We start from the raw sequence: 26,728 nt of genomic DNA on the forward strand, positions 1-26,728 counted from the left end.
CCACACTTTCCCCTGGAAAGTCAGTACAGGCTTGATGTCAGCCTTATGTGGTAGGTCAGATCAGAAAACAGACTCTACAAAACCTTTCCTGCTTTCTGGACCTCTATTTTATTGGTATAGGCCAGGGGTCGGCAACCTCGGCTCTTTTATGACTCGTGGACTTCAACTCCCAGAATTCCTGAGCCAGCTATGCTGGCTCAGGAATTCTGGGAGTTGAAGTCCACGAGTCATAAAAGAGCCGAGGTTGCCGACCCCTGGTATAGGCTATACTAACTAGATCTTGAAAACTTGACAGCATTTCCCCCATGCTTCTTTTACTCAAGACAGTTGAGAGAGCTAGTTTGGATTTTTTTTCTAATGTTTTCTTCCTGTCAGGCTTATATCGTGTTTTGCTATCTCTCATCACATAGTTTCTCCAAGGTAATCTCTGTGGTTCTCAGATATCTATCCATTGTTTTCTGTAATAAAGAGAAATTCAATGCATTCAGTTTCTCTGCAATCTCCATTTCTTTCAGCCCAACAGCCCAACCTCTTTCCCTGCTACTTTTTAATCTGAATATATTTAAAGAAGTTCTTATCTGATGGTGTCTCTTTCTATGGTATACTCCTTAAATTAGTTTATTATTCTTTCCTTAGTACAACTTTACACTTTCACCCCATATTATCTTCTTTTTGTCCTTCTCATAACAACAGACTTTCCATTTCTTGCAGTAAAGCTTCTTGGGTTTTATAGCTTCGTGAACACTATAGAAAGCCATGTTGGTTCATACTAAATTAGTCTGAGTGTCTTAAATTGTGAATATATTTTAGTTGAATCTCGGTTGGTTGATTGATTATGTGCCATCAAATCAATGTCAACTTTATTGATCACATAGATTTTCTCCAGGACAATCTGTTCCTAAACTGGTTTTTCATGTCTTCCAAAGCACTCATCACCACTGCAACTAAGTTCATCCAACTTGCTACTAGTATTGCTTTCTTTGCTTCTACATTTCCCAGCAATGGACCCTTTTCCAGAGATGAATAAACCAATTTCAGTAGTTTAAAATAAGCTTTCGATACTGTGAAGACGTTTGGCTCTGTTGACATTTCTTTTCAGTCTCTTTTTCATCAATCCTCTCATTATTAATGGCTTCTTCTTTCTAGTCAAATGTGATTTGTGTAAGACTGTCATACATTTGCATACATCCTAAATGTAATAGTATCATAATTATCATTTCCTATTGTTTTCATAATGATTATATCCTGGTCACATCTTAGGACTTAATTTAACTCTGGTAAGTTCCAAAACTCAAATCTTCTAAAGCACATTAATTTAAGTTATTTAGAAATTTGGTTTCTTTGTCATGGTTAAGACATAATGTACCCAATTTATGTGAAGCCTCCAATTATTAAAATAAGTTGCTTGTACTCCTGGTTTCATTCAACATCTCACAATTATCCTTGATATTTTAATCAGTGGGTGATAATATATATCTAGATCTAATTTAAATTTGTGGACAGATATTGCTACCTATAGTGATTCTACAGAGGAAGCTAGGATTTTTTTTCTAGTACGTTAATTTTTATATATTACCAACACTTTCCCCTCTGTAGTTTTCCCTCTCCTGGTACCAAAATTTGCATTCCAAAAACAAGTAAGAATTCTTAGTTCTCATTTTGGAGCTTTATAGTACTTGCACAGAAATACCTATACATATGCCCTCTCTCAAATATTGTTGGCGCATTAATGATAATAATAATAATCTGACTACAAGCAGCAACATGAAAAAGTAGCAACAATGGTGCATTGGAAGATCTGCAAGAAATATCATTTGCCTGTAAGCAAGAACTGGTGGGATCATAAAATAGAGAAAGTCATAGAAAATGATAAAAGTAAACTGCTCTGGGGCTTCAGAATTCGAAACAGACAAACACCTGCAACATAACACCCTGGAGTTAACAATTGTCGATAAGAAAGACAAAAAAGTCTGGATAGTGGACGTGGCAGTGCCTGGAGATAGCAGAATAATCAAGAAAGAACTGGAGAAGATAACAAAATACAAAGACCTACAAATAGAAATAGAAAGACTGTGGCAAAGGCAAGCAAGGGTAGTACCAATAGTAATAGCACCACTTGAACACCATTGGCATTGACAAATTCGCCATTAGTCAATTGCAAAAGGTGGTCTTACTAGGAACTGCTTCCATCCTGCAACGATATCTGTAATACCATCAAACATCCACATCTGCCTATCCCAGGTACTTGGTAAGGACTCAGGAGGACAAAAATACCAAATCCAATCTGTACATCTGGCTGACTGTGTGATGATCTATTATTATTATTATTATTATTATTATTATTATTATTATTATTATTATTATTATTATTATTTTGTTTTTGATGATGATGTTGTTGTTGTTGTATCTTAAAGTCCAAACTCAATGGAGGAAATACTGTGAAGGCAATCAACACTTGGGCAATTCAAGTCATTAGATACACAGTTGGAATAGTGGACTGGACTCAAGCAGAACTTAGAGCAATGGATAGGAAGACGAGAAAAATAATGACAATGAATCATGCCCTTCATCCATGCAGTGACATTGACAGACTCTATCTACCAAGGCAAATAGGTGGACGTGGAATGCTGCAAGTACATCAGATAGTTGAGGAAGAAAACATTTAATTTATTTATTTATTTAATTAGTTTTTTATACCTCCCTATTCCCAAAGGACTCAGGGCGGTTTACAGGGCAACATATAAAAGACAATATAAAATTTAGATAAAATAGAATTAAAATGAATTAAATTCATTATAGCCCAAACAATTAAAACAATGTTTAAAAAAGCTTAGAACCCCTTCAGTCCAGGCCTGATAGATTGAAAAGCCAGGTTTCCAAATGGCTTTGGAAGAATATCTGAAGGACAATGATGAAGATGCACTGAAATTAGTATATCAGGAAGGCTTACTGACTACTGGAGAGACCAAACTGGCCTACAAGAAAGACCAAATGAAGAACAGAATAGAGGCATGGGAAGACAAAGCACTACATGGCCAGTACATTAAAAAAAAAAGCTGGGAAAGCAGATGATAACAAGACCTGGCAATGGCTAAGAGCAGGAAAGTTGAAGAAAGAGACCGAGGGACTAATTCTGGCTACACAAGACCAAGCCTTAAGGACAAATGCATACAAAGTCAAAATTGAGAAGACAGCAACAGACAGTAAGTGCCGCCTATGCAAAGAAGCTGAAGGAACAGTGGACCACCTGGTAACCTGCTGCAAGAAGATTGCACAGACTGACTACAAGCAGCAGCATGACAAAGTAGCAACAATGGTGCATTGAAAGATCTGCAAGAAATATCATTTGCCTGTAAACAAGAACTGGTGGGATCATAAAATAGAGAAAGTCATAGAAAATAATAAAGTTAAACTGCTCTGGGACTTCAGAATTCAAACAGACAAGAACCTGCAACTTAACAATTGTCGATAAGAAAGACAAAAAAGTCTGGATAGTGGACGTGGCAGTGCCTGGAGACAGCAGAATAGACGAGAAAGAACTGGAGAAGATAACAAAATACAAAGACCTACAAATAGAAATAGACTGTGGCAAAGGCAAGCAAGGGTAGTACCAATAGAAATAGGTGCCTTGGGTGCAATCCCAGAACAACTGGAGCACCACTTGAACACCATTGGCATTGACAAATTCGCCATTAGTCAATTGCAAAAGGTGGCCTTGCTAGGAACTGCTTCCATCCTGCAACAATATCTGTAATATCATCAAACATCCACATCTGCCTATCCCAGGTAAAGACTCGATAGGTAAACAAAAATGCCAAATCCAATCTGAACATCTGGCTGACTGTGCGAATAATAATAATAATAATAATAATAATAATAATAATAATAATAATAATAATAATAATAATAATAATAAAAATAAAAAAACAATTTGAAAGGGACCTTGGAGGTCTTCTAGTGCAATCCCCTGCTCAGGCAGGAAACGCTATACCATTTCAGACAAAACCAGTCTCTTCTTAAAAACTTCCAGTGTTGGAGCATTCATAGTTTCCACTGATTAATTGTTCTAACTGTGAGGAAATTTCTCCTTAGTTCTAGGTTGCTTCTCTCTTTGGTTAGTTTCCATCTATTGCTTCTTGTCCTGCCTTTAGGTTTTGTCTTTTTTTTTTGTCTCATTGATATGACAACCCCAGTACTTGTCCCTTGTACTTTTTCTTGAAATTTCCCCACTTTTCTAACTGAATGCTGCCCAGCATCTGTCATCTTTCCTCCAGCTGTACCATATTATTTATGTTATACAGCAGCAACCTATCTCCATTTCACTTCAGGTGGAATCTCCTGCTCTTATTCAGGTTTGGCTTTCTCATGATACTTTCCAGTGCCACATGAATCTAAACACTTCCACTTGATGCCACAGTGTTGTCAATATCTAGATGTTCCTGCATCACATCAGGACAGCATACTTTTCTTGGTTCTTCTAGATTTCAGTCTGATATCTAAGATGGAATAGATCTCAGATGTTCACTTTCCCCGCGATCATGATGACATCATGATTAAAATGATATAATCCATCACAATATTTGCATGAAAACTTGATGATACACATGATGGCTGTTCTCACATGCATCACCCATTCCAGTAGCTAACTTATCTTGATGCCTAGTCCCTGGAGATGACCAATCGGCATACTCTTTCCTACTCTCCTGCTAAACACTATTGTAAAAATCCCACTTCCATTTGCCCTCTGTTCTTTTGTTATGATTGCCAAATGCAATTTTTTATAATTAATCCAGAATACTTTCTAAAAAATAAAAATCCATTAAATTTATTTTAAAAATAGGGAAAATTTTAAAAATTATAAACATATTTTAAAAAACCCAATCCTGCAGCTGCAGCATCAACAAAGAAAGAGTATTGAGATCAAGGGAAGTGATAGTACCATTCTGTACCACATTGGTGACGGCACATTTGGAATACTGTGTCCAGTTCTGGTCACCATAATAAAAGAAAAGATGTCAAGGCCCTAGTGCAGAGAAGTGCAGAGAAGAGGAACAAAGGTGATCAGGAATCCGGAGGCTTATTCCTATGAAGAAAGGCTAAAGAAACTCAGTGGGTTTAGCTTAATGAGGAGGAAACTCTGGGGAGACACGATGTAGCCTTCCAATACTTGCAGGATTGCCATTGGGAATACAGAATCAATTTATTCTCCATAGCACCTGAAAGAGGACCAGAAGCAAAAGGTGGATGCTCATCAGAGAGAGATTCAACCTGGAAATAAGCAGGAATTTCCAGAAAGTGATAGCTATTAAAAAATGGAACAGCTTGCCTCCCAGAGTTATGGGTGCTCCATTGCTAGAGGTTTTCAAGAAAAGATTGGACAACCATTTACCCAAGGTGGTACAAGGACTCCTGCTTTGGACAGAGGGTTGGACTATTTCCCTCCAAGATCCTTTCCAATTCTGTGATTCTGTGATTCTATGATTCTACAAGTTCATGGTTATTAATATATCAACTTTTCCTAGTATATGCTTGCTTTTATTTATGCTTCTTTGATACAAAGCTTTCAAGGCCTATATGAAGGCCTATTTTTAATTACCTTTAATGCCAAAAATGCTGAGATATTTGGCAAATTATGTTATTTCATTTCAAAATAAAATATTTACCAGATTTATTTTATTTTATATTCTTTGATCCTGATATTTACAAATGCTGTTGCATTTTAATATCTAAAGTCTATTCAAGACTTTCCCAGTTTTGCAGATAATCACTTATGAAAATTAGAAGACACTGATGATTACTGATTTCTTACATGCATTCATCAATTAATCGTGTACTCATATTTAACAGTATGTGTACATATTTTGTGTGCATGTGTGAGATTTATATTATTAAGCTCCGTTCTGTTTATAGTTTTCGATGGCTGCTATATGTGAGGGGAGTACTGTAGTACTGCATAATAACTTGATCCCATCTAATTTATAAAGCATTTTGCAAACTAAATGAGAACATTTTATATGTTTTAACTGAGAAATAATCTCTTATTGAAAGAAATTCCTGTGCAGATTGCTCTCATTAAAAAGGCTAGAGGAGTGATTACATTCAGTAACTTTTAAGATGTGTTACAGTGGATTTTAAGAGCATTCCATTTTTACATCAGTGATTGTTAGCTTAGTTAATTTATCCATAGCAAGCTGGACTGATTGCTACTGACATAGCCATGAAACATTAATAAAGCATTGTGTTCAATGCTAACATGATTATGGCCTGACCTCAATGATGTCACAGAGGACAGAAGCAGTAAGTGTTCCTGCTAACATTACCCTAATGCTGGGTTCATCAATCATAATCTACCGGTTTACAAAAAAGGGAAGCAAGCTTTTCACAGATGTGACTTCGTAGCCTTGCTGAGCTTTTTGATCCCAGAAGACTTGTGGTGGCATGAGAGTCTGAAATAAAACAGGTTCAGAAACAAGCATGTTAAATCAAGGTAAGAAACTGTAATCTGAAACACAGAGAGACACAGTAAAGCCTTTAAAGCAAGCATTTGTAATTTCAAGAAATGACCTGTTGTAATCCAAGACTAATTATGACAATATTTTGATTATTTAAGGCACAAATTGTAATATATTACAGATTGTAGTGCTGAACATAGCAAGCAGAAAATATACTTTCAGATTCAGGAAATGTGTTTCTCTACCTAATATACTAATTTTGTCATTTAGAAAGATGGAATATATAGATATTTTATGGAAATTCAAGATCATGTCCATATTCAATATATTGTCTCCCTTCCAATTTGCTTCTTAAACAGTCATCTATTTATGCATATTACTCATATCTTGTCTTTCACATTTTCTTTCCATCTTTGCCTTCTATTTTATCTTGACAATGACATTTGAATATGATATTTTGACCATCACAGTTATTTGATTAAATGAGGCCAACTGGCTGTAGGTAATCCAGTAAATTCTTTTGTTCAATCAGGATCTCAATAATCCTAATGCAGTACTTTAGTCTCTATACCTGCCAAGAGCTTTGGATGTGATCCTCAAAAGTTACTTCAAAAGTTGCTATAAAGCTGTAATTGTTCACATAACAGAAGATAAAAATTATTAAATATATTTTGAGCACTTGGTTATATTTAAATAAGAATTTCAAGAATTTAGTTTAATTTTAATTGAAATAAAAAATTAAGTTTAGATTTGTCATCCAAAAGTAGGCCAGCTCATTCTGTATCTCTAAGTTAGAATCATTTATGAACAAACTATAAAACATCAACCCCTACATTGTTGATTTCCATATAAATTTGCCTATTGATTATAAACTTGTGATGATCTCTTCTACATACAAAAGGGATTGGTAGAAACATGCAGTTTTTTTCTGACAGCACCCTAATATAGAAAATATAATAACATACAGTGAAACCTTTATCCAATTAATCAATTAAGAGAACAGGTATTCATTATTCATAATTGCCTAGTCATCCAATGACTGTATTACCTGCAATAATATTATTACCACAAATTACAAATTTGCATCATTTATGTCATTTGCATGTACAATGGAGAATTTTTACATCTGAAGTCTGTTGCATCAAGGTCTGTTAAATAAAAACTTCACTGTATATAATAATTATGTAATTCTAGCCTCTTTCTGCTCACAACCTTGTTTAATGAGAGCATACAACCCCACACACACACACCTGGAATTGCTGCCATTCTCTATTGTCCTATATTAGTTTACTCTGAAATAAAATTTACTGAATGCAGTTGTTCTAGCTTCCATTTAGTAAGGCATACAATTGTAACAATGATTTAAGAAGAAAAAATGATTGTAAATTTTTTGTTTAGTTAATTTTTTGCAGAATATATTTTTCTTAACTCATATTTAGCTAATAATGATATTTTCTGACTAATACGGAAGACTATTAACAGATAAAATCATATGGCTCTGACTCAGTCGAGGCTATATTTCTATTACTAAACTGACATGTATTTTTATTCTAAATAATTTCCATCTGAAAAATGCATGCTCATGTTCTATGTATAGAATGGTTAATGTGAGATCGAATGGTTAATGTTAGAAATATTGAAAAAAATGGCTGAGGCAGGAATAAAACATAAGACTTCAAAATCTTGCTGTCCACTATCCATCCAAGTTTCCTTTTATGAAATTCATAATACTCTGGTACTGTTTAAAATTCAGTGGTTTAAATATACATCTACAGAATTCTTTAAGAGCAGAAAAATGGCATAAATTTACACACTGTAAAATTATAGTCTGTAATTGAAATAAAAGAGCCATAATTTTACAGTTTGATTTTAACAAATATTCTAATGAATTAGAACTGGGAACAAAGATTTTTGCTGCATTTGAAGAATTACATAGCAACTAATAAGCCACAAAGCTCATTAGTATTCTTAATTTTATAACCTGCTTTTATTTTAATTTGAAAAGAGTCGGATAGAATATGTTTTCTTAAAGAGGTGGATGAATGTGACAGAAGGAAATTTAGCAGGAGACAAAGACAAGATAAGGCAAGATAAGATAAGATAAAATTTATTGTCACTTTTCCTGTGAACACACAGGCACACATCAAAAAATGAAATTCAGATGCTTGTGTGTGTGTGTGTATTAAATACTATTGCTATACTATGCTATTGCTATTGTTATTAAAATCCTTATGAAAAAGATATTGATATAAACTTAATATGAATAACAGATATGCAAAAAAGCAAATGTAATTTTATTTCATATTTATTTATTTATTTAGACCACATCAATCCAAGTTTATGTTTCAAACCGTACGAAATAATAGTTCCAGTTTATTTTGCTTTGGTCAAGTCCCACTCAACTAGTATTCAAGTCTTGACATACTTTTTAAGATTTTAGAGAAAATGGAAGAGATTCCAAGAATGGTACCAAGGATAACAAAAAAAAACTAGTTCTTCAAAAAGAGATTGAAAGATTTGAGCGTGGATAACCTTGAGAGGAAAAAACTGAAAGGAGATGTCATAGTGTTCTTCAAATACCTAAAAGGAAGTTGTACCTTCTGTCATTCCAGGGTTCAGGAGACAGTAGAAAGAATCTGAGAAGTAGATTTGAATTTTTGAAAAAATGTATAATTTTACAATTGAACCAATAACGCACGGAAGTGACAGGTTTCCCTCAAGCTGAGTCTCAATGGGTTTTTATCAAAGATGCTTTGATTTGGATGATCACTGTAGACTCAATAACATGAAATAAATATTTTTAGTACTTCAATTGAGGCTTCTCAACAAGCTCTCAATAGAGCGATCAGCGTATATGAAGAACTGAATGCCAATGAAAGCTCACAAAAACGTGAATTTTGAAAGCTCATTGCAAGCATGTTAAGAATTTTAAAGGAAATTCTGAGAAGACCATCTTGTTATGCCATTGGCTTTGTAAAAGAAATAGACAGTGATACTTGTATGAGAAGCATTATTTTCCTTTTTCATCTCGATTTCATTTCTAGGCTCTGGAAAGTGAATTTGTATCTTGTCAGCTTCACCAGTGGATTGATCTCATATTTGGCTATAAGCAACGAGGGCCAGAAGCAGTGCGGGCACTTAATGTTTTCCATTACTTGACATATGAAGGTTCCGTAAATCTTGACAGCATCACTGATCCTGTTCTCAGAGAAGTAAGTATCTTAAAATTATTAATTACTATTTTTTCATTTTTTTTAAAAAAAGGTTATTTTGTTACACAACTTACAACAGTTTGTTTAGTGACCAATCGAGTTTACAGCAGCTCTCAAAAAAGTGACTTATGACCGTTTTTCACATTTATGACCATTGCAGCATCCCAATGGTCATGTGATCAAAATTAGGCACTTGGCAACTGACTCATATTTATGATAGTTGCAGTCTCCTGGGGTCATGTGATCACCTTTTGCAACCTTCTGACAAAGTCAATGGGTAAATTTCCTTAACAACTGTGTTATTAACTTAACAACTATGGTGATTCACTTAACCACTGTGGCAAGAAATGTCATAAAATGGGAGCAAAATTCACTTAACAAATGCCTCACTTAGCAACAAAAATTTTGGGCTCAATTGTGCTCGTAAATCGAGGACTTCCTGCACTTCAAAAAAAAGTGTCTGTATAACTGCACTTGGTCAAGCTTGCTTGTTGTCTCATAAATTGTTCATCTGTATCTTGAATAATTGATTCAAAGCAGTGGAAGATGGAAATGTGGCTTAAAAATTTATTACTGTTTTGAAATAATATGAATTGACATATATATTATTAAGATGTAGATGTACAGATGAGAGAACTTTGCTGACATTACAGATATTCCTTTGGATTTTCTACAGTTATATTGATTTAATCAACAAGTGAAGTTAAAATAGGTTATGTGTTTTTTCTAACATGTTATATTTATAAAATTACTAACTAGAAGAATTGGACATTTTGAAATCCATACATATGTACTTTTACTATATATACTATTTATAAAATCATGTTTGATTTTATTTGTTTATTTATTAATAAATACACATTGTATAAAATAGCCCAAACATGAATGCAGGTTTCTTTTAGCATGTATGTATAGTATTTTATAGCACTTTTTAAAACAACAACAAAATGATTTCTGCAAAATGGCCTTCCATATATTGTCTCCTAGTTTGTCAATTCATCTTAGGAAAATTATTATTAGATTAACTTGGAAATATATAACATCCTATAAAAAGATTCACTTTGGTTGAAAAGTGTGAAGATGCAACAGCTGCAAGATGAGTCTTGTTGTGTTGAGGTTTCATACATAAGCTTCCATGCCGTATGATATCTGCCATCTGTTGTATGCAAAACAAGCAATAATTTATACAAAGGCAGTAGAATACTTGTGGCTTATTTTCCCTGAAAACCAAGAATCTTGAAATTTACAGTTAATTACTTAATTATCTCATAAGCTAGATATTAAATTATATTTCTAAACCTTTTCTACAGTTTAGGCTATGTTGTATATTATGAGATATTAAACCCCTTCATGGTAATTGAAGGACTGCATGGATTGTATCTTTCATGCAATCACTGAAAAAGTTTAAATATTTTTATCTTTCATTTTAATATTTGAAAGGTAAAATATAAATTTAACAAATAAATACTTTAAATGATTTGGATCTAAATTTAAATCATCATTCAAACAGACTCAGTGAAACCAGTGCAACTCACTCTCATTTATTTCAGGAAGTCTAATAAATTAACTATGAACATATCAAGAGAAAACTTCTTGAAGAGAATTTTTGAGGACAAGGTTTAGGATAGTATTTCTCCATTTCCAACGATCCTCCTAAAGTAGTTATATTTTTAGGAATTCTATTCTTTTCTGTTTGTGTATACTTTGGCTTCATTTTGATACCAGTAATCCTAAACATAACAACCAATAATTTAGTGACCATATAAAATTACAACAGCACTAAAAAGTGACTTACAACAGTTGGTCCTCCCACCTACAATCATTGCATAATCCCTACAGACATGTAATCAAAATTAGGGCACTTGAAAACTGGCATTTATTTATGAAGGTTGCAGCATCCCGAAATCATGTGATCACCATTTGCAACCTTCTCAGCCAGCTCCTGACAAGCAGAGTCAATATGGAAACTGAATTTACTTAAGGGCCATATGATTTGCTTAATATCTGCAGTGATTCACTTAACAATTATAGCAATAAGGTTGTAAAATTGGGTACAACTTGTTTGACAATCACCTTGCTTAGTAACAGAAATTCTGATCCCAAGGTTGTAAGGTGATGATTACTTATAATCAGGCTTGCAGCTTCAGACTAAATACAGGGTAATGAACTCTGTCTTCCTTTTTACATTCATATATTTAAGAAGGTTTTTTTAAATGTTTTTGTCATTTAGATAAATAGGCAAAAATGTTAGCATATTTGCAGGTCACCTATTTGATTAATTGTACTGAATACCTTAGAGGAACTAAAGAGCCTCTTGTTCCGGGTGAAGAAGGAAAGTGCAAAAGGTGACTTGAAACTTAACATTAAGAAAACCAAGATCATGGCATCCGGCCCTCTCCATTCCTGGCAAATAAATGGGGAAGAAATGGAGGTAGTGACAGATTTTATTTTCCTGGACTCCAAGATCACTGCAGATGGGGACTGTAGCCAAGAAATTAAAAGACACTTGCTCCTTGGGAAGAAAGCCATGGCAAATCTAGACAGCACACTAAAAAGCAGAGACATCACCCTATCAACAAAGGTACGAATAGTCAAGACTATGGTCTTCCCAGTTGCAATGTATGGCAGTGAAAGTTAGACCATAAGAAAGGCTGAGTGCCAAAGAATTGAGGCCTTTGAACTATGGTGCTGGAGAAGACTCCTGCAAGTCCTTTGGACTGCAAGGCGATCAAACCGGTCAGTCCTAGAGGAGATCAACCCTGACTGCTCTTTAGAAGGCCAGATCCTAAAGTTGAAACTCAAATACTTTGGCCACCTAATGAGAAGGAAGGACTCACTGGAGAAGAGCCGAATGCTGGGAAAGATTGAGGGCAAGAGAAGAAGGGGACGACAGAGAATGAGGTGGCTGGATGGAGTCACTGAAGCAGTAGATGTGAGCTTAAATGGACTCCAGAAGATGGTAGAGGACAGGAAGGCCTGGAGGAGGGTTGTCCATGGGGTAGTGATGGGTCGGACACGACTTTGCAGCTAACAACAACAACATTGAATACCTTTATTTCTTGCTTGGATGTTCATATGTTCCAAATGCTTGCTGTAAGAGCTCCTGATAAAGTCAACCTGATAGTCTCCAGGTACATTGGAAAAACAGCTTCAAAATTCCTAGGTGGTAGGATCATTGGCTAGAAATTCTTGGAGTTTTAATCCCAGTACATTTGTAGGTTACCAATTGGGTAATCTTGGTCTAGCTTTGCATCTTATGAATTATCTAAATTATTGTACCTATATATTATATTTTTCAAATTAATAGACGCTTCCAGTCACTTCCATAGTTTATTTTTTTTACTTATTAGAACTGTTCCTCAGATTTTTATTTTATAAGGTTGAAATATGTTTAATCTGAAATGATCTGAAAAAAAGACTAACAGATAATGTTTGTGTTGACAGTAAATATGTACCAAGTTACACTTTCTTTATTTTTTTCTATAAACTATTAACAAATCTGGTTAAACTGTAAGAATGACTTATTGTATAATCAGAGATCATGGGCAGGGTAAAAATAACTTTAGGGTTTTTTCATTATTTATTTATTTATAACTGAATTTCTGTTAGAAGTAGTGTATACCAAGGAAGACCTAGAGCAAGCCAAATCACTTTTCTTTAATTATTGTATCTACTATACATCCAAATATTATTTAATGAAATGATGTTTTGTTGGGGGATGAGAAGGAACTATTGTTAGATACACACAAATTGGAAACATAGCAAACGCTAGTTTCATCAGATAATATTTATAAGAATGCTGATGTAATGCTAGTTTCCTTTTTTCAAAACCAAGAAATTTAGTAAAGTGAAAGATAAAATGTAATAAATAGCTCAAGGATATTGATTCGTTTTTTCCCTTGACAGGTGAAATCATAGTTACAGCACTAACCACAGCATCTATTGCATTAAAATGTCACAAAATTAGAGGTCAGAATAAGATATAATTTTCTTCCATATGTCAGATTAAAAATTGACGTTCTTTGACAGCATAGGATCTCTAGCTGAGAAAATTATGACAGCTTAACTCATCTTGGACTTGTACAACAGTAATTGATAATGAACTTTTCCATGACAGCCCTCTCCTGTGGAGAAACATGACAGAACATCTCTGCTACAAAGTCTGAATCCCTGTTTAATATGTAAACAGCAGTTGCAGTGGACACTGGATGTTGTTTGGGATTGTCTTAACTATTGGTGTACATTGTAAATCCAACCAATGCTTTTAGCTTTTTCAGCTATCATCAGAATAGTGGTTGTAAGAATGTTAATTTATAGAATTAGCAGACACATTGAATGTAGATTACAATGTAGTACTTCAAAGTTTTTATATACAATTTCTTGATTATTTTCTTTTATTTTAGGCACATAGTCATTTGCATAAAGAAATATCCTTTACTTTCATTACCTTTCATGAGCTGCGTGCAAGTTTCCATTTGGACATGTGACAACAGCTCTATGGATTCCTTCATGATCTTTATGCTTGATTGCTTGCTTGTAGACACTTTATTACCCTACTAGATAATATCCTCAGTGCAAGTGAACATGGGGTTTGCTCCCTGTTTATTTACAGCAGCTTGTCCTGCCAGTGTTGTTGGGGGCTATAGTTTCCTTCCTTCCTTCCTTCCTTCCTTCCTTCCTTCCTTCCTTCCTTCCTTCCTTCCTTCTTTCTTTCTTTCTTTCTTTCTTTCTTTCTTTCTTTCTTTCTTTCTTTCTTGTAATGTTTTCTATTTGATTGTTTATCTAGTGTTAATCACTGTTTATTGGGGTATTTTATGCTGGAAGGAATGTTTTCTTCTTTGCTTTTTTGTCTCTTTTGAGTGGTGTGTAAATATGGTTTATTTCTATGTGTTTATTAATGGCTGGTTTGTCTGAATGGCAAGCATACAGAAATTTTTCTAAAATTTTGGGATTTATCTTGGTCTAGGATACTCAGTTTCTCAGATGAAATTGTGGTTGAATAAAAAGCCATATGTTGCAATATTAAGGAATTTATATCATGTCTACTGATTACCAGTTGGTATTCATGAATGTGCTCTGCTGGTCTTCTGCATGTCTGTTCTAAATATTGGCTGTTACAATCCACTGTATATTACAATTAACTCTTATCTTTTCCTTCTTGGGCGACTGGTCTTTTGGCTTGCTAAGATGTTATGGAGGGCTTTAGTTTAATTGTTTGCTACAGTGATGCCATTTGTTATAATAGTCAGTTGTTTGTTTTTGAAATGTTTTTGATATATTGTCATGTTATCCTTTTCATACCTTGTGTTAACTGTACTGTAGTGGCTTGAATAATCAGGTACTTTTTTGATTAAGTTGTATGGGTATCCATTTTGCTGGAAGATGTTGTATAGGCAGTCTGCTTCATTTTTTTCTGATGTTCCAGGTTGCTGCAATGTGTTTGTGCTTGTCTGAATAATGTTCTTACACAACTCTTCTTATGGGAGATATGATTGTTACTTTGTAACAGAATACTTGATTAGCATGGGTTGGTTTTTGATAGACTTGTCTTTCTAGTTTGCTGTCATTTCCTCTGCTCATGAAATATCCAGTAAAGAAAATTCTTCTTCCCTTGTTTCTTTAAAGATGTTATTGGTTGTTTGACGTGTCTTCTCCAATTCCATTTTTATGATTGCAAAGGTGCCACCTACAAAGCAGATCCATATGTAGAAGTAAGGTAGTTTCTAGATACTGCATTATGATCTGCTGAGTCCTGAGCAAGGCGAATCCATAGGTTTTCCTCTGATTTGTTGTTATATTTATCAAAGTGAAAGTAGACAGTGAGGCAGGAAGCATATATACATAGGGAATAAATCCTACATCCACTAGTACGGCTGAGTATATCTAGTTGGGTAATGAAACAGTGCAAAAAAAAACAACCAAGGTCAGAGAACATTAAGGGCTGTACAGTTCAACCCTGAGACAGGTATATTCTCTTGTATTAGAAATATTGAGCGCAGGTATCCCAATCCCTTTAAAGACATTGGCTGCATTTGGCATTTTCAAATATGTCTTTGATGCTCAAAAAGGATGGTTACCGTTGGTAAATTTCCAAATCTAATGACAATGAAAAGCAAATTAATAATAAGCAAATTTTATTTGTTTTTCTGGACAAGTGAATGTATTTACAAGCAAAGCATTTAGCTGCAGATTCTACATAGAATCCAAGAATATTCTTGAAAATAAATTCTGGAGACTAATGCTTTGTTTTGCTACATGGCACCCACCTTTCCAACTTTGTTTAAAGTTTTTCATAATGTAAAATACAAACTCACTGAAATGAACTTTGATTTGCTTCTTCTAGAGGAGATTTTTTATTTGAAACTCCATTCCTATCAATTGAACCACAAGAAAAGTGAGCAGTGGCTTTTCAAGCTATTTAAGCTGCATTTACAAAAATGACACCTATTTTTATGATACTTAAATTGTTTTGTATTAGTTTTTCTTCTGAACAAACCGACACATGTGTTTTTACAAAACTAATTTAACATAGTGATGTCAATACATCACTAATGTTTTGCTCCTCCATCACAATCTGAAATTAAAATGGCTAAATAACAATCATTGGCTTGATGCCCCCAAGGTAATTATCTTTGTCAGATGCAGCATTGAGAGGAGGCTTTTCCTGTGTATGTTTGCAAACGCAATGTTTATTTTATTTACTTCTTGTTTCAAATATTTGCCAAATCCTCATTTACATGTTGTACATGCAGTTGGTTTATGCTTAGTATTGTTTTTAAAAGTTAGTGAAGAATTATATTCAACAATTGATCTTTGTATATTCTTTCTAGACTGTTTTTCTTGTATTAGTTCTATATCACATATGAGGTACAATTTAAAATTGTGGTATCCTGCTGATTCAATAGATTTAGTGTTTCCCACCTAATATGGATCTGTGCATAGCTAGTACAGCATAAGAATTTTGTGGCACTCTGCAGTAGAAAATGAATGAGAGGAGAAATGTTGTTTCTGCAGACTAGAAACCTAGTTAGTCCAATGTACCAACCATTCTGATTCTGATATATCACAAACATTTAATGATCATGTCCTGGTTTTGTTCCTCAGTAGATAGAAGTGAGCAATAATTGAGGCAATATGCAACTATCATTAATAATACCAGTCAAAATTTTATAATCTATATAACCATGTAAACTTCTTTAAAACCACCCAGGTTGTTGGCTATCACTACATCTTGCCAAAGTAGCTAGGCTCTTGCATACCTCCCATGGGTTAATAGAATGTTTCATTATGATTGTGAGATTGATTTGAATCCATACTCAGTTATACACACTGACTTTGATCTGTATATTATCTACCGACTCATCTAATTCACAGGGTAGTATTGTGAGTTTAAAATGGGAGAAAAGTATTATTTATCCACTTAGAGCTCTTTGGGGGGATTTTACAAAAGTTTGGAAATATCATATTTTATTTGTTGCCTAATAAAAAAAATCCAGCCACACTAGCAATGGAAGGGGGTGGGAGAGAATTTCTCAATAAATGAACGACGTTTGACAGTTGGTTTTCATAGCCATTTTGAAAGTACATTTTCTATGTGGTATTTGTTTATTTTGAAGATGTTTGATATTTACTATATTTTGATGGTTTTTCCTAGCATAATGTTTTGACCTGAGTGGGTTTTGATTTTGTTTTGTTTTGCTGCTTTATTTTTGGTTATTGTATTTTATTTTATTCTCCTATCTCTTTGTTTGGTTTGACAGAAATAACAAATCAACCCCCAGGATCTACCATAGTAAAATATACCCACAGGAAGCATAGTTTTATACTTATTCTTCTCCTTGTTGAAAACTATGCTACTGTAGAAAGTTGACATGATAAGGCTGTCAAGAACCAACAAGATATCTCTAACAAAATAGATAGCATGCAGCCATTTTGTAGCTCTGGGCATTTCCTGAAAAATAAAGGTGGAAAAGGCAAATTAGAATATTATAAAATATTTGTTTGCATTTAAGTTTTTAAAAGTGATTCTTCTTATCAATATTAGCTTCTGCATCCAAATTTCCTAAGATCTGTAGAATTAATCATTTAAATATTTATTGTTATGTGCATGCCTTTATAAAGAGATAAGTACCTTTCCTCCAAGGATGGTTATTGTAGATAGAGCATTTATAATATTTGTGGATTTTTATTGTTCTACCCCACCCAGAATCACCATGTGCCAATTGGGTAGCCATATATATTTAGTTAATAAATAAGAAATAAATAAAATGCATTTTGAGGTCATTAGATCTGATGACACAAATGAAGGAACATGCATAACATGGATGGATCTGTAGTCTTTGTTGCCCATCAGCTTTTTAGAATTTTATAAACCATATTTGTACATTGAAACTAGTGGTATCTGTAGAAGGATAAAATAGAAAATATAACAGTCAAAGGAATGCAATTGAAGCCCTGACCCTTATTTACATGTTTACACTGTCTTAAGGTTGTACTGAAATGACACAACAGAGAAAGACCTCCTCTGCTGAGGGTAGAGCAGGGACAGAGACAAGCTATTCTAGAATAAAAAAGCTACAGTTGAGAGGACATGGGCCTCTATCACTTCCACAATCTGGACAGGGTAACTGAATCACATTCTCACAGACACCACATAGATGGCCGCAGAATTAACAAGAAGACAATAGAGTACTTTTTCATTTATGTATTCAATTTACATTGTGCCTTTTGTTTAGGAGCTCATGCTTATAATCAGGGCTTTTTTGTCATAGAACGCTCAGAACGGAGTTCCAGCACCTTTTTTGGATGGAACCTTGTAGGGTAGGCAAGGTGGGTTGTATGACATGTGTGAGTTCCGGCACCTTTTTCTTTTACAAAAAAAGCACTGCTTATAATGCTTATCTCCAGACTGGAACCTGAGTACCCTTATTTCTAGTCCAACACTATAACAATTATATCACACTAGCTTTCATAAAAGAAAAATTGAATTAGTCTGAGTGGTTTAGATGTGCTGAGTATATGAAAGGACAGAGAATCCACAGTTCCAGGAAGTATGTTTTTCAGTTATATATTCAGAATTCAGAAGCTGGTTACTTATAGTATCACCAGTTTCCAACAACTTGGGGGAAAAAACCTTCTGAGTTTATGTGTGTTGGTATATTTACCAAGATCAAAGCACTGTCTTTTTAGTCAGATTTATAGGATGCTTACTTATCTTCATCAGCTTCACCAGTTTTAATTCACCAGTTTGTGAATTAATAATGTAATTGTTAGCCATTTTTGACAGCACATAACAAGAGCAACAGCCTCAGTGACCTATCCACTTTATTCTAGTGTAAGCCTCCATTGGATCTGTTTTTCTTCCAAGAAGGAAGACGGTCTTTTAACTTATGAATGGACATGTTTAGATCAAATACCTTTATTAAAACCATTCTCCTTTGTATGCTGAGTCTCAAATTAATAAGAAACATTGACTAAAGCTGTAAGATAATAAAAGCTGGAGTTCACATTGTCCCAAAGGATAATTCATTTCTATGTAATATAAATTGAGAAGATAGCAAATTTAGCACTGAATTTAGTAGAACAATGACAGAAATTTCATTTTGATTTAGCAACTTTCTACTATATAGCAAAATGTTTTTCTAATGTGTATTATAGACTGATGGAACATAAAATTATATTTAAATATTTAATATAGTCTTGTGCATATAAAGTAAGGAAATGTAGATACTATATTATTTGATTTACTAAACTTCTCTGTTTTTTTAATTTGACCCATAAAAATAATGCTTTACATGGTTATGTTTTATTCCTATAATAAGCCAGAACAACAAAAAGACCTCCATTAAAATACATTTCTCCATGATCAAATATCATTGCAGGATTTGTCTGATTAATTCCAGTTCCCAGCCATCATTTCGGCTATGACCTGTCCCACAGAAAGAATCCATAGCTGCAATAAATAAAAAATACAATACCAAATTTTGTTTTTCTGCTATATTATTGTTTCTACATGTAATTTATACAGAAAAAGAAAATTAGAGCACATGTTACCAATTTGCATGTGATTTCATCTGTTAATGGAAATGTATGTTTCTACTCTTTGTTATTCATGCAAAAGAAGATGGCATGAGTTTTCATGCTTCACTGGAGCAAGGTTATAAGAGGATAAAGGCAAATTCTTCACATCAAATGGCTAGCCTTTTAAAGTAACTTTAAAATGTTAATTGATATTTTAATTTCCTAATTAATGTTATATAAATATTACTGTAACATATTGCTTTGTACTGGAAACTCTATGGCCAGTTGATAATGTCCTATCTGTCAACCAGGTGCCAGATATTAAAAAGTTACTTTATGTTCATCTAGGGACTTTCAAGTAAACTTGGAGAAGACTGCCTTCAACAATAGGACTATTATTTCTAAAACAGGGCACATAACTGCTGCCCCAAAAAGTGATAAATATTCTGTAGTTGCCTTTCATGGATGCTGTTGTTTTAAGAAGGCAATAGTTTGTTCGTGCCTTTGACAGTTCTTGTCTTGTTTAGCCTTCAGGTATGATAATTTTAAAGGAACGGATATGGATTTTCTGTCCTTAGCTTTCTTTACAACTAGGTAGTGATATTAGAGGAAAAAAGTCCTGGAAGTATAACCCCAGTTTCTAAGAATTTCATTTATACATAGTCCATTCATAGAAGGCTTATTTGAAAATGTGATAATTTTTTCCTTTGTGATATGGCCTTTTTTTCTGAGGCAATTGTGATATGAGAAGCACTTTGCCACGTTTATATTTATAAAAAGTGAGAAGTGATGATACCAATATTATAGAACTGATTTTCTTAAAGACTAGTTGAGAAGCCATCATGAAACTTTCTTGGGAAATCAAAGCAGAAATAAAGGATGTAGAATAGTTGGAATTAGTAGCCACGACAAGCTAGGTAGAATTCTGTAAGTCTTCTCTGAGTATGATTACATCTAAATTCAACTTTGAAAGATGTTTACATACTGTATCTTCCTTAATGTTGCATTATAAATGCAATCTTAAATATGAATAACTGCTGAAGATAAGCATTGCTGGCAACTCTGTTGTAGACTGTAAAATATTTCATTTTTTTCTTTATTTTAAAAAGGCAGCAAACTATAAACTACATTATAATCTCTTGCCTTGATCTAAACCTATGGGTAAGCTTCCAATAGCTTTGAATATAACAAATGTAAGTAGAACTAAAACTAAAAAGCAAAAATTACCCAAACTTTGAGTGAATATATGGTAGTAAAGTTATATCCTCAGAAATAAACATAGTATTCTTTAGTGTATGATAGAATTCTAATTTTAAAAGCTCCCAATTGAGTTCTTTAAATAAAAGTTAAACCAAGCAGCTGTAAGCAATTGCTGTCAAGTTTCATGAGCACCAAAAAGCATTTTTTATCAGGAGAGAAGGGATAGTTTCAAATTCACAGTAAAGCTTTCTACTTTCAACTTACTTAAAACTACATTTTGTAATTTTAGCATTTAATTTTGAAGAGAATAAGATTTCTCTCAGCCAATGGTTTCTAGGCACCTTAAATATATAATGTAATCCAATGTTGTTTCTTATACAAATAAAAACTGAAATTAACTGAGCACATGGTGGGTGGGCAAAGGGGAATATGTGAGACCCTTTCATGAGAAACAGTTCCATTAGTAACTCCAGACCAACATATTGGGAAAACTCTGTGACTTGCCCTAAGGCATACATTCTGATAAGTACACTTTATTTTAAGTTTTCTAGCATGTCTGATGACACATAAAACTAAGTGGAAAGAAACAGTCATTGTACCTCATTTATTTTTAGCCAGTGTACCAAATGTAATCAAAGACATATTCATTTCACACACAGCCGATACGCATAATGCTGTTTCAATAGAGTTAGTTGGTATATTTATATTAACTATAACAATATTCATTCTCACTGTCTCATTCTAGCTTTGCAGAGAGATCCAAAAGGACTTTTGATCCTTTTTTACTCTGCTAGGTTAATCTATCTAATCTGATGTCTTTCAACCAAATTTGGTGACATTACAGTACAATTGCTGATGAATTACTTTTTACTGATTTGGTAAAGGATATAACGTACACAAGCTTGTAATCAAAACATCCAGGAAAGAATCATACAATAGATCGCAATGAGGGGTCCTTGGTGTTCTCTGAGCTTGTTTGTTTTCTTGCAAACATTTCATTACCCAAAATAGGTAACATCATCAGTGAATAAATAATGAATATAATATTTGTATAAATAATTGAATATGAATACCCCTATTTAAACAGTGGTATAAATATATGTCAAAGGGACGCGGTGGCTCAGTGGGTTAGGACGCTGAACTTGTCGATCGGAAGGTCAGCAGTTTGGCGGGTCGAATCCCAAGTGCCGTGTAGCAGAGTGAGCGCCTGTTACTCGTCCCAGCTTCTGCCAACCTAGCAGTTCGAAAGCACGTAAAAATGCAAGTAGAAAAATAGGGACCACTAAGGTGGAAAGGTAACAGCGTTCCATGCGCCTTTGGCTTCTAGTCATGCCGGCCACATGACCACGGAGACGTCCTCGGACAAGCGCTGGCTCTTCGGCTATGAAACGGAGATGAGCACCGGCCCCTAGAGTCGGAAACGACTAGCACGCATGTGCAGGGGAACCTTTACCTTTACTATAAATATATGTAACCAGTAATATTGCACAATGCCAGCTGGGTGCCTTGGATCAGTTCCTCTCAGCCCCAGGAAGCAGACAATGGCAAGCCACCTCTGAAAAATGTCTGCCAAGAAGACTTGAAACTGACGTATTCAGTGAATGCTTCCTTGAAGGCACAAATAAATATATTGTAGAATAGTAGAAAGAAAAGCAAGTAATACCGTTGGCCTGAACGAAGAAACTGACTGGTCATACCACTGGCAAGAACAATTTGACCTTTTGTTCTAGTAACCTGCAAATGTAAAGAAGAGAGAGAAAGAAATAAAGAAAAGAGAAAGTGCTTCCAGAAAGAGAGAAAGAATGGGTGACTCTATGCTTTTGATGCTAACTCATCGCATCACCGGCATAATGAATTCCATCAAAGTTCTGCAGTGTTCTCAGCAGAAAAAGAGTTACTAAGAAGTTAAAGAAAAATATTTTTCTTTGTTTAGTAGTCTTATAAAATAGACAAGGATTCTTGTCTGCTTATTCTAACAACCAAGAACTTATTGTCTTTAAAGAAAATCTCTTCTAAGCTTTATGCATTAATGTCAAATTGAAATCAATAATTTCAGCTCTATTCTCACTGTTTCTGAAGATTTTAATGCTATTTAACAGCCATAAATAAAAAGCAATATCTCATATCATTAGTATGAAACAATAACATTTTCAGGCTGCATATGCTATTTACCCAGTGTGCTGTCAATCATGTCTGCTCTAAACAGAATACAATCAAGTTGAGTTTCTATAAAAAAGCAGTAAGAATTCTTCTGCCTCCTTTGTTGAGTGGAAAAAAAATAAAATAGAAATACAATAAAGAGGACTTAATTTGTCTTCACTGACAATTCTTTTTCATATGGCATTATCTTAGATTTAAAGGCATTATCCTGCATATGGTATTTAAATTTGATGGATTAATGCCTAATCTTTAGGCATTCCTTTAAAACAGGAGTTCCTAATCTTTTTGCCATCACAGTTCCCTTTTATGTAATCTTAATGTACACACTTTCCCTAACAATCCAAAATGAACAATGAAAACTATATATTGAATCATTGGGAAAGGTAGATTTATTATAACAAGGTAACTAAAATGTTCTTCACATCTGCCCTGGACTCTGTATCTTCTCAAAAGAAGGATATGTCCCAGTTTGGGAAACCCTGCTTTAAACCTTTTATATGGCAGAAAAGTATTAGGGCCATTTCATCGTTGCTGCTATAAATGTAAATGTCATATATTGTCAAGCTCCATATTCTGGATTTATATAGATGGAACTATTGTCGATTTTCCATCACTTGGACATGTATGCAATAAAAGGAAGAGGTGAATCTGGTCATGCTCAAAAGTACAGAATTGCAAAGGAAATGGCAACAGCAAGACTTCAAACTAGTTTTATCTGGCTCCAAAAATAGGAAATGGCCTTATGCCAAGATAGACTCTTGGATTGTTTAATTTGGAATTATTTCCTGTTGTGATTGGCAGTAGCAATCCTGATTTTCAGTATTACAAAGAAGACTCAAGGACATCACCTAGGCCCTTTAAATTATGTGCTTGAGCAATATTCTTCCTCTAGCATATTAGATGAAACACTCAACATGCCACAGTAGTATCTTCAAACACCTAATTAACATAAAAAAGCTCTATTCATGTTTATAAAATTGGAAACAGCAGCAAGTAGTTGTTTTTCTCTGTGCTATGAAGGAAATCTAAATGCCTCAAAAAAGAAAAAGCTGACCTGCCATTTGGGGTAATAGTTCATGCACCCGAGGAAGTGAGATCTATACCATGAAAGCTTCTGACAATATAAATTTATTATAATTTAAAACTGCCACAAGAGACTTGTTCCTGTTGTGACAGAAAGTTCATGAGTGTGTGTGTGTGTGTGTGTGTGTGTGTGTGTGTGTGGTGAGATTTTGCTGAAGCATAGTGCTGTTTAATTGTGATTATTACAAGATTATGATAGTTTTGTCCATTTGTTTCATGATTACTGTGGTGTATTGTTATTAAGAGTATTTTATTTTGTTGCTGGGAAGCTACTTGGACACCAAATGGCATAAAAAAAACCCCATCCACAATAAATTTCATGTGCACCCTTCTGGAAACTATCAGTTTTTGCCATTCCTTTGTTGCCTAGTTTTTCTAAGTGGAGTGGAGTGGTCATCTATCAAATATGTTGATAGTATAATGAATCCTATACATAAGCAGGGGGAGTGGACTAAATTATTTTTAAAATCCTTTCCAATTTGATATATTAAGCATAGTTTTAACTTGTGAGCACAAGGTTATTGATTGGTGATCTAAGATAATAATTTTAATTAATGTTTTATTGTGTGAGCACCATACAGTTAGTAAAAACTGGCCATCCCAAGAGACATTTATTGATTTCTAATGTGGTTCCCTTTACTTTTAAACATAGGTGTTTAATTAATGAAAAATTAATGACTGTATTTCATTGGCATGTATTTGAATTTCAAGATAGACACTAAATTTGCATAACAATGTCAGACTCCACATTCTAATTTTGAGAGATTTTTCCATATCTTGGCTATACTTTTCAAGGTTAAAAAAAATTTTAATACCTATTTTCTTTCCTACGCCGTCCGCAGATTTTGGGGTGGGGGATGTTATGGCTAGTTGTACACAAACTTAGACAGAGATTTAGAGTGGATTTGGCATTTCTGGCCTTCCCAAGTACCTGGGATAGGCATTAGTTTTATTATTAAAATCATGAGCTTACTGGGTGTTTTTGAAATTTAATTTGAGCAATAGTTTTTGTCTTGCTTCTCTCTTTTCCCCTCATATTCACTTACCTTTTCCATTCACCACTTTTTCATCTCTTCCCAATGCAGTTATTTCTTCCTCATACCACATTTCCCTCCAAGGCTTTTGTTTTTGTTATTGTTTGGTTGGTTGTTGGGTTTGTTTATTTTTTTGCTGTGTCTGTTGGAAGAAGGGAAAGGAACATGTGCTTGTATTTATGGATTTCAGTGTGACAGTTTGTATGTTCAAATGAGTATATGCAGCTGGAGTCACTTAATTTTGTAATGTAATACCTTGAGTTTTTTATCCTGGCATTGTCCTGTACTTGAAATGTGGCTTCTGATAGTATATACTACAAACACACACACCTATACAAATACATTTATGTGCTTGCACATATTTGTTGGAAGAATATGTAGAATTGGTTGCAGCTGGAGCAGTCAACCATTGCTTCAGGGTGGACAGGGGTTGTTATGCACTGCACAGGATTTTGTATGTATGTTGTATGTATTATTCTGTATTAGAACAAAAAGAGTACTGTTGTTTTCTCCAGTACACTCCAGAGACTCAGACATACTCTCCTACCCATTGCAGAATGACCCTTAAATAATATAGGGAGAAAAAAATAAAAAGCATAAGATGAAGGGGGATATCAGGAAGCCTTAGCCAGAGACAGCTAACAAACATAAGAGATGAAAGAGACTGATATTTTTTTTCTTCAGTAAGGCAAATTGTTTTCTGAAATAGTTAAGACTGCAGTACTTGCTCGAGCATAGTTTATTTTTGGACTATCAGGAATATTTATTTATCAGAGCATTTCCTGGTATCTGTTTTAAATAATGCTGCCTGTACAATTTGATGGATGTCTGTTCAGAAATTGTTGAATTTAATGAGCTCGCAGAATGGTAAGTGGACATGGGATTTCAGTATTAGATTCAATTATCATCTGGTTTCAAGGCAGAATGTGATTTGGATGTGGAGATTTTCTTGAAAGCTTTGCATGGAGTTCAGCACTGATAATTTGCACCAAGTATTCACTAGGTTTTTCAAAGGACAGGGAAAAAAGAGATAAATACTTGAATCGTGTGGAAAATAACCTAGTACATAACCCATTATGCATGTGCTGTATATTAAGTCATACCTATGTAATGTTCTCACATGCATAACTAAGGTAGGTAGGATTCTGCAGAGTATGGGATCAAATGGTGAATGAATGAATGAATGAATGAATGAATGAATGAATGAATGAATGAATGAATAATAGAACATGTTACACTAATGTACAAACACTCTGTCCTTTCTGAAGCCATTACCTTTGCTTTTGTGTTTACTTTTTCCCTCCGTACCTTCTAATTGCATGCAATACTCTTAGTTTGGAACCTGTTGGGTAAACAGATGGATTTCAAACTACTGGAAATAGAGGTGTATTTTTCCTGGTTAGACTAATTCCCTGCTGGCATTGTTCTTTAGGAACAACTACAGTAACCATTAGTCATTTATGCCATAGTAATATCCTCTTCATTTCAATGTGCTCTATGTTTTACTATCTTTTAAGAAAAAGTTGAGTGTAAGCAGGCTTTATGTAGATTTTGTAAGCAGAGCAGG

General features: G+C 34.2%; 1 protein-coding gene across 3 annotated transcripts in view; it reads left to right on the forward strand.

Moving 5' to 3' along the window:
* The window catches only part of NBEA (neurobeachin), a 372,004-nt gene that overhangs the window by 324,263 nt on the left and 21,013 nt on the right, over positions 1–26,728 (forward strand). For all 3 annotated transcript variants that reach the window (XM_083361881.1, XM_083361879.1, XM_083361880.1), the window contains one exon: positions 9,497–9,664. In XM_083361881.1, the coding sequence (XP_083218007.1) occupies positions 9,497–9,664 (168 nt within the window). The remainder of the gene's footprint in view (positions 1–9,496; positions 9,665–26,728) is intronic.

The sequence above is a fragment of the Vipera ursinii genome (genome assembly GCF_947247035.1).
Source record: "Vipera ursinii genome assembly, chromosome: 4".
NCBI classification, from domain to species: domain Eukaryota; kingdom Metazoa; phylum Chordata; class Lepidosauria; order Squamata; family Viperidae; genus Vipera; species Vipera ursinii.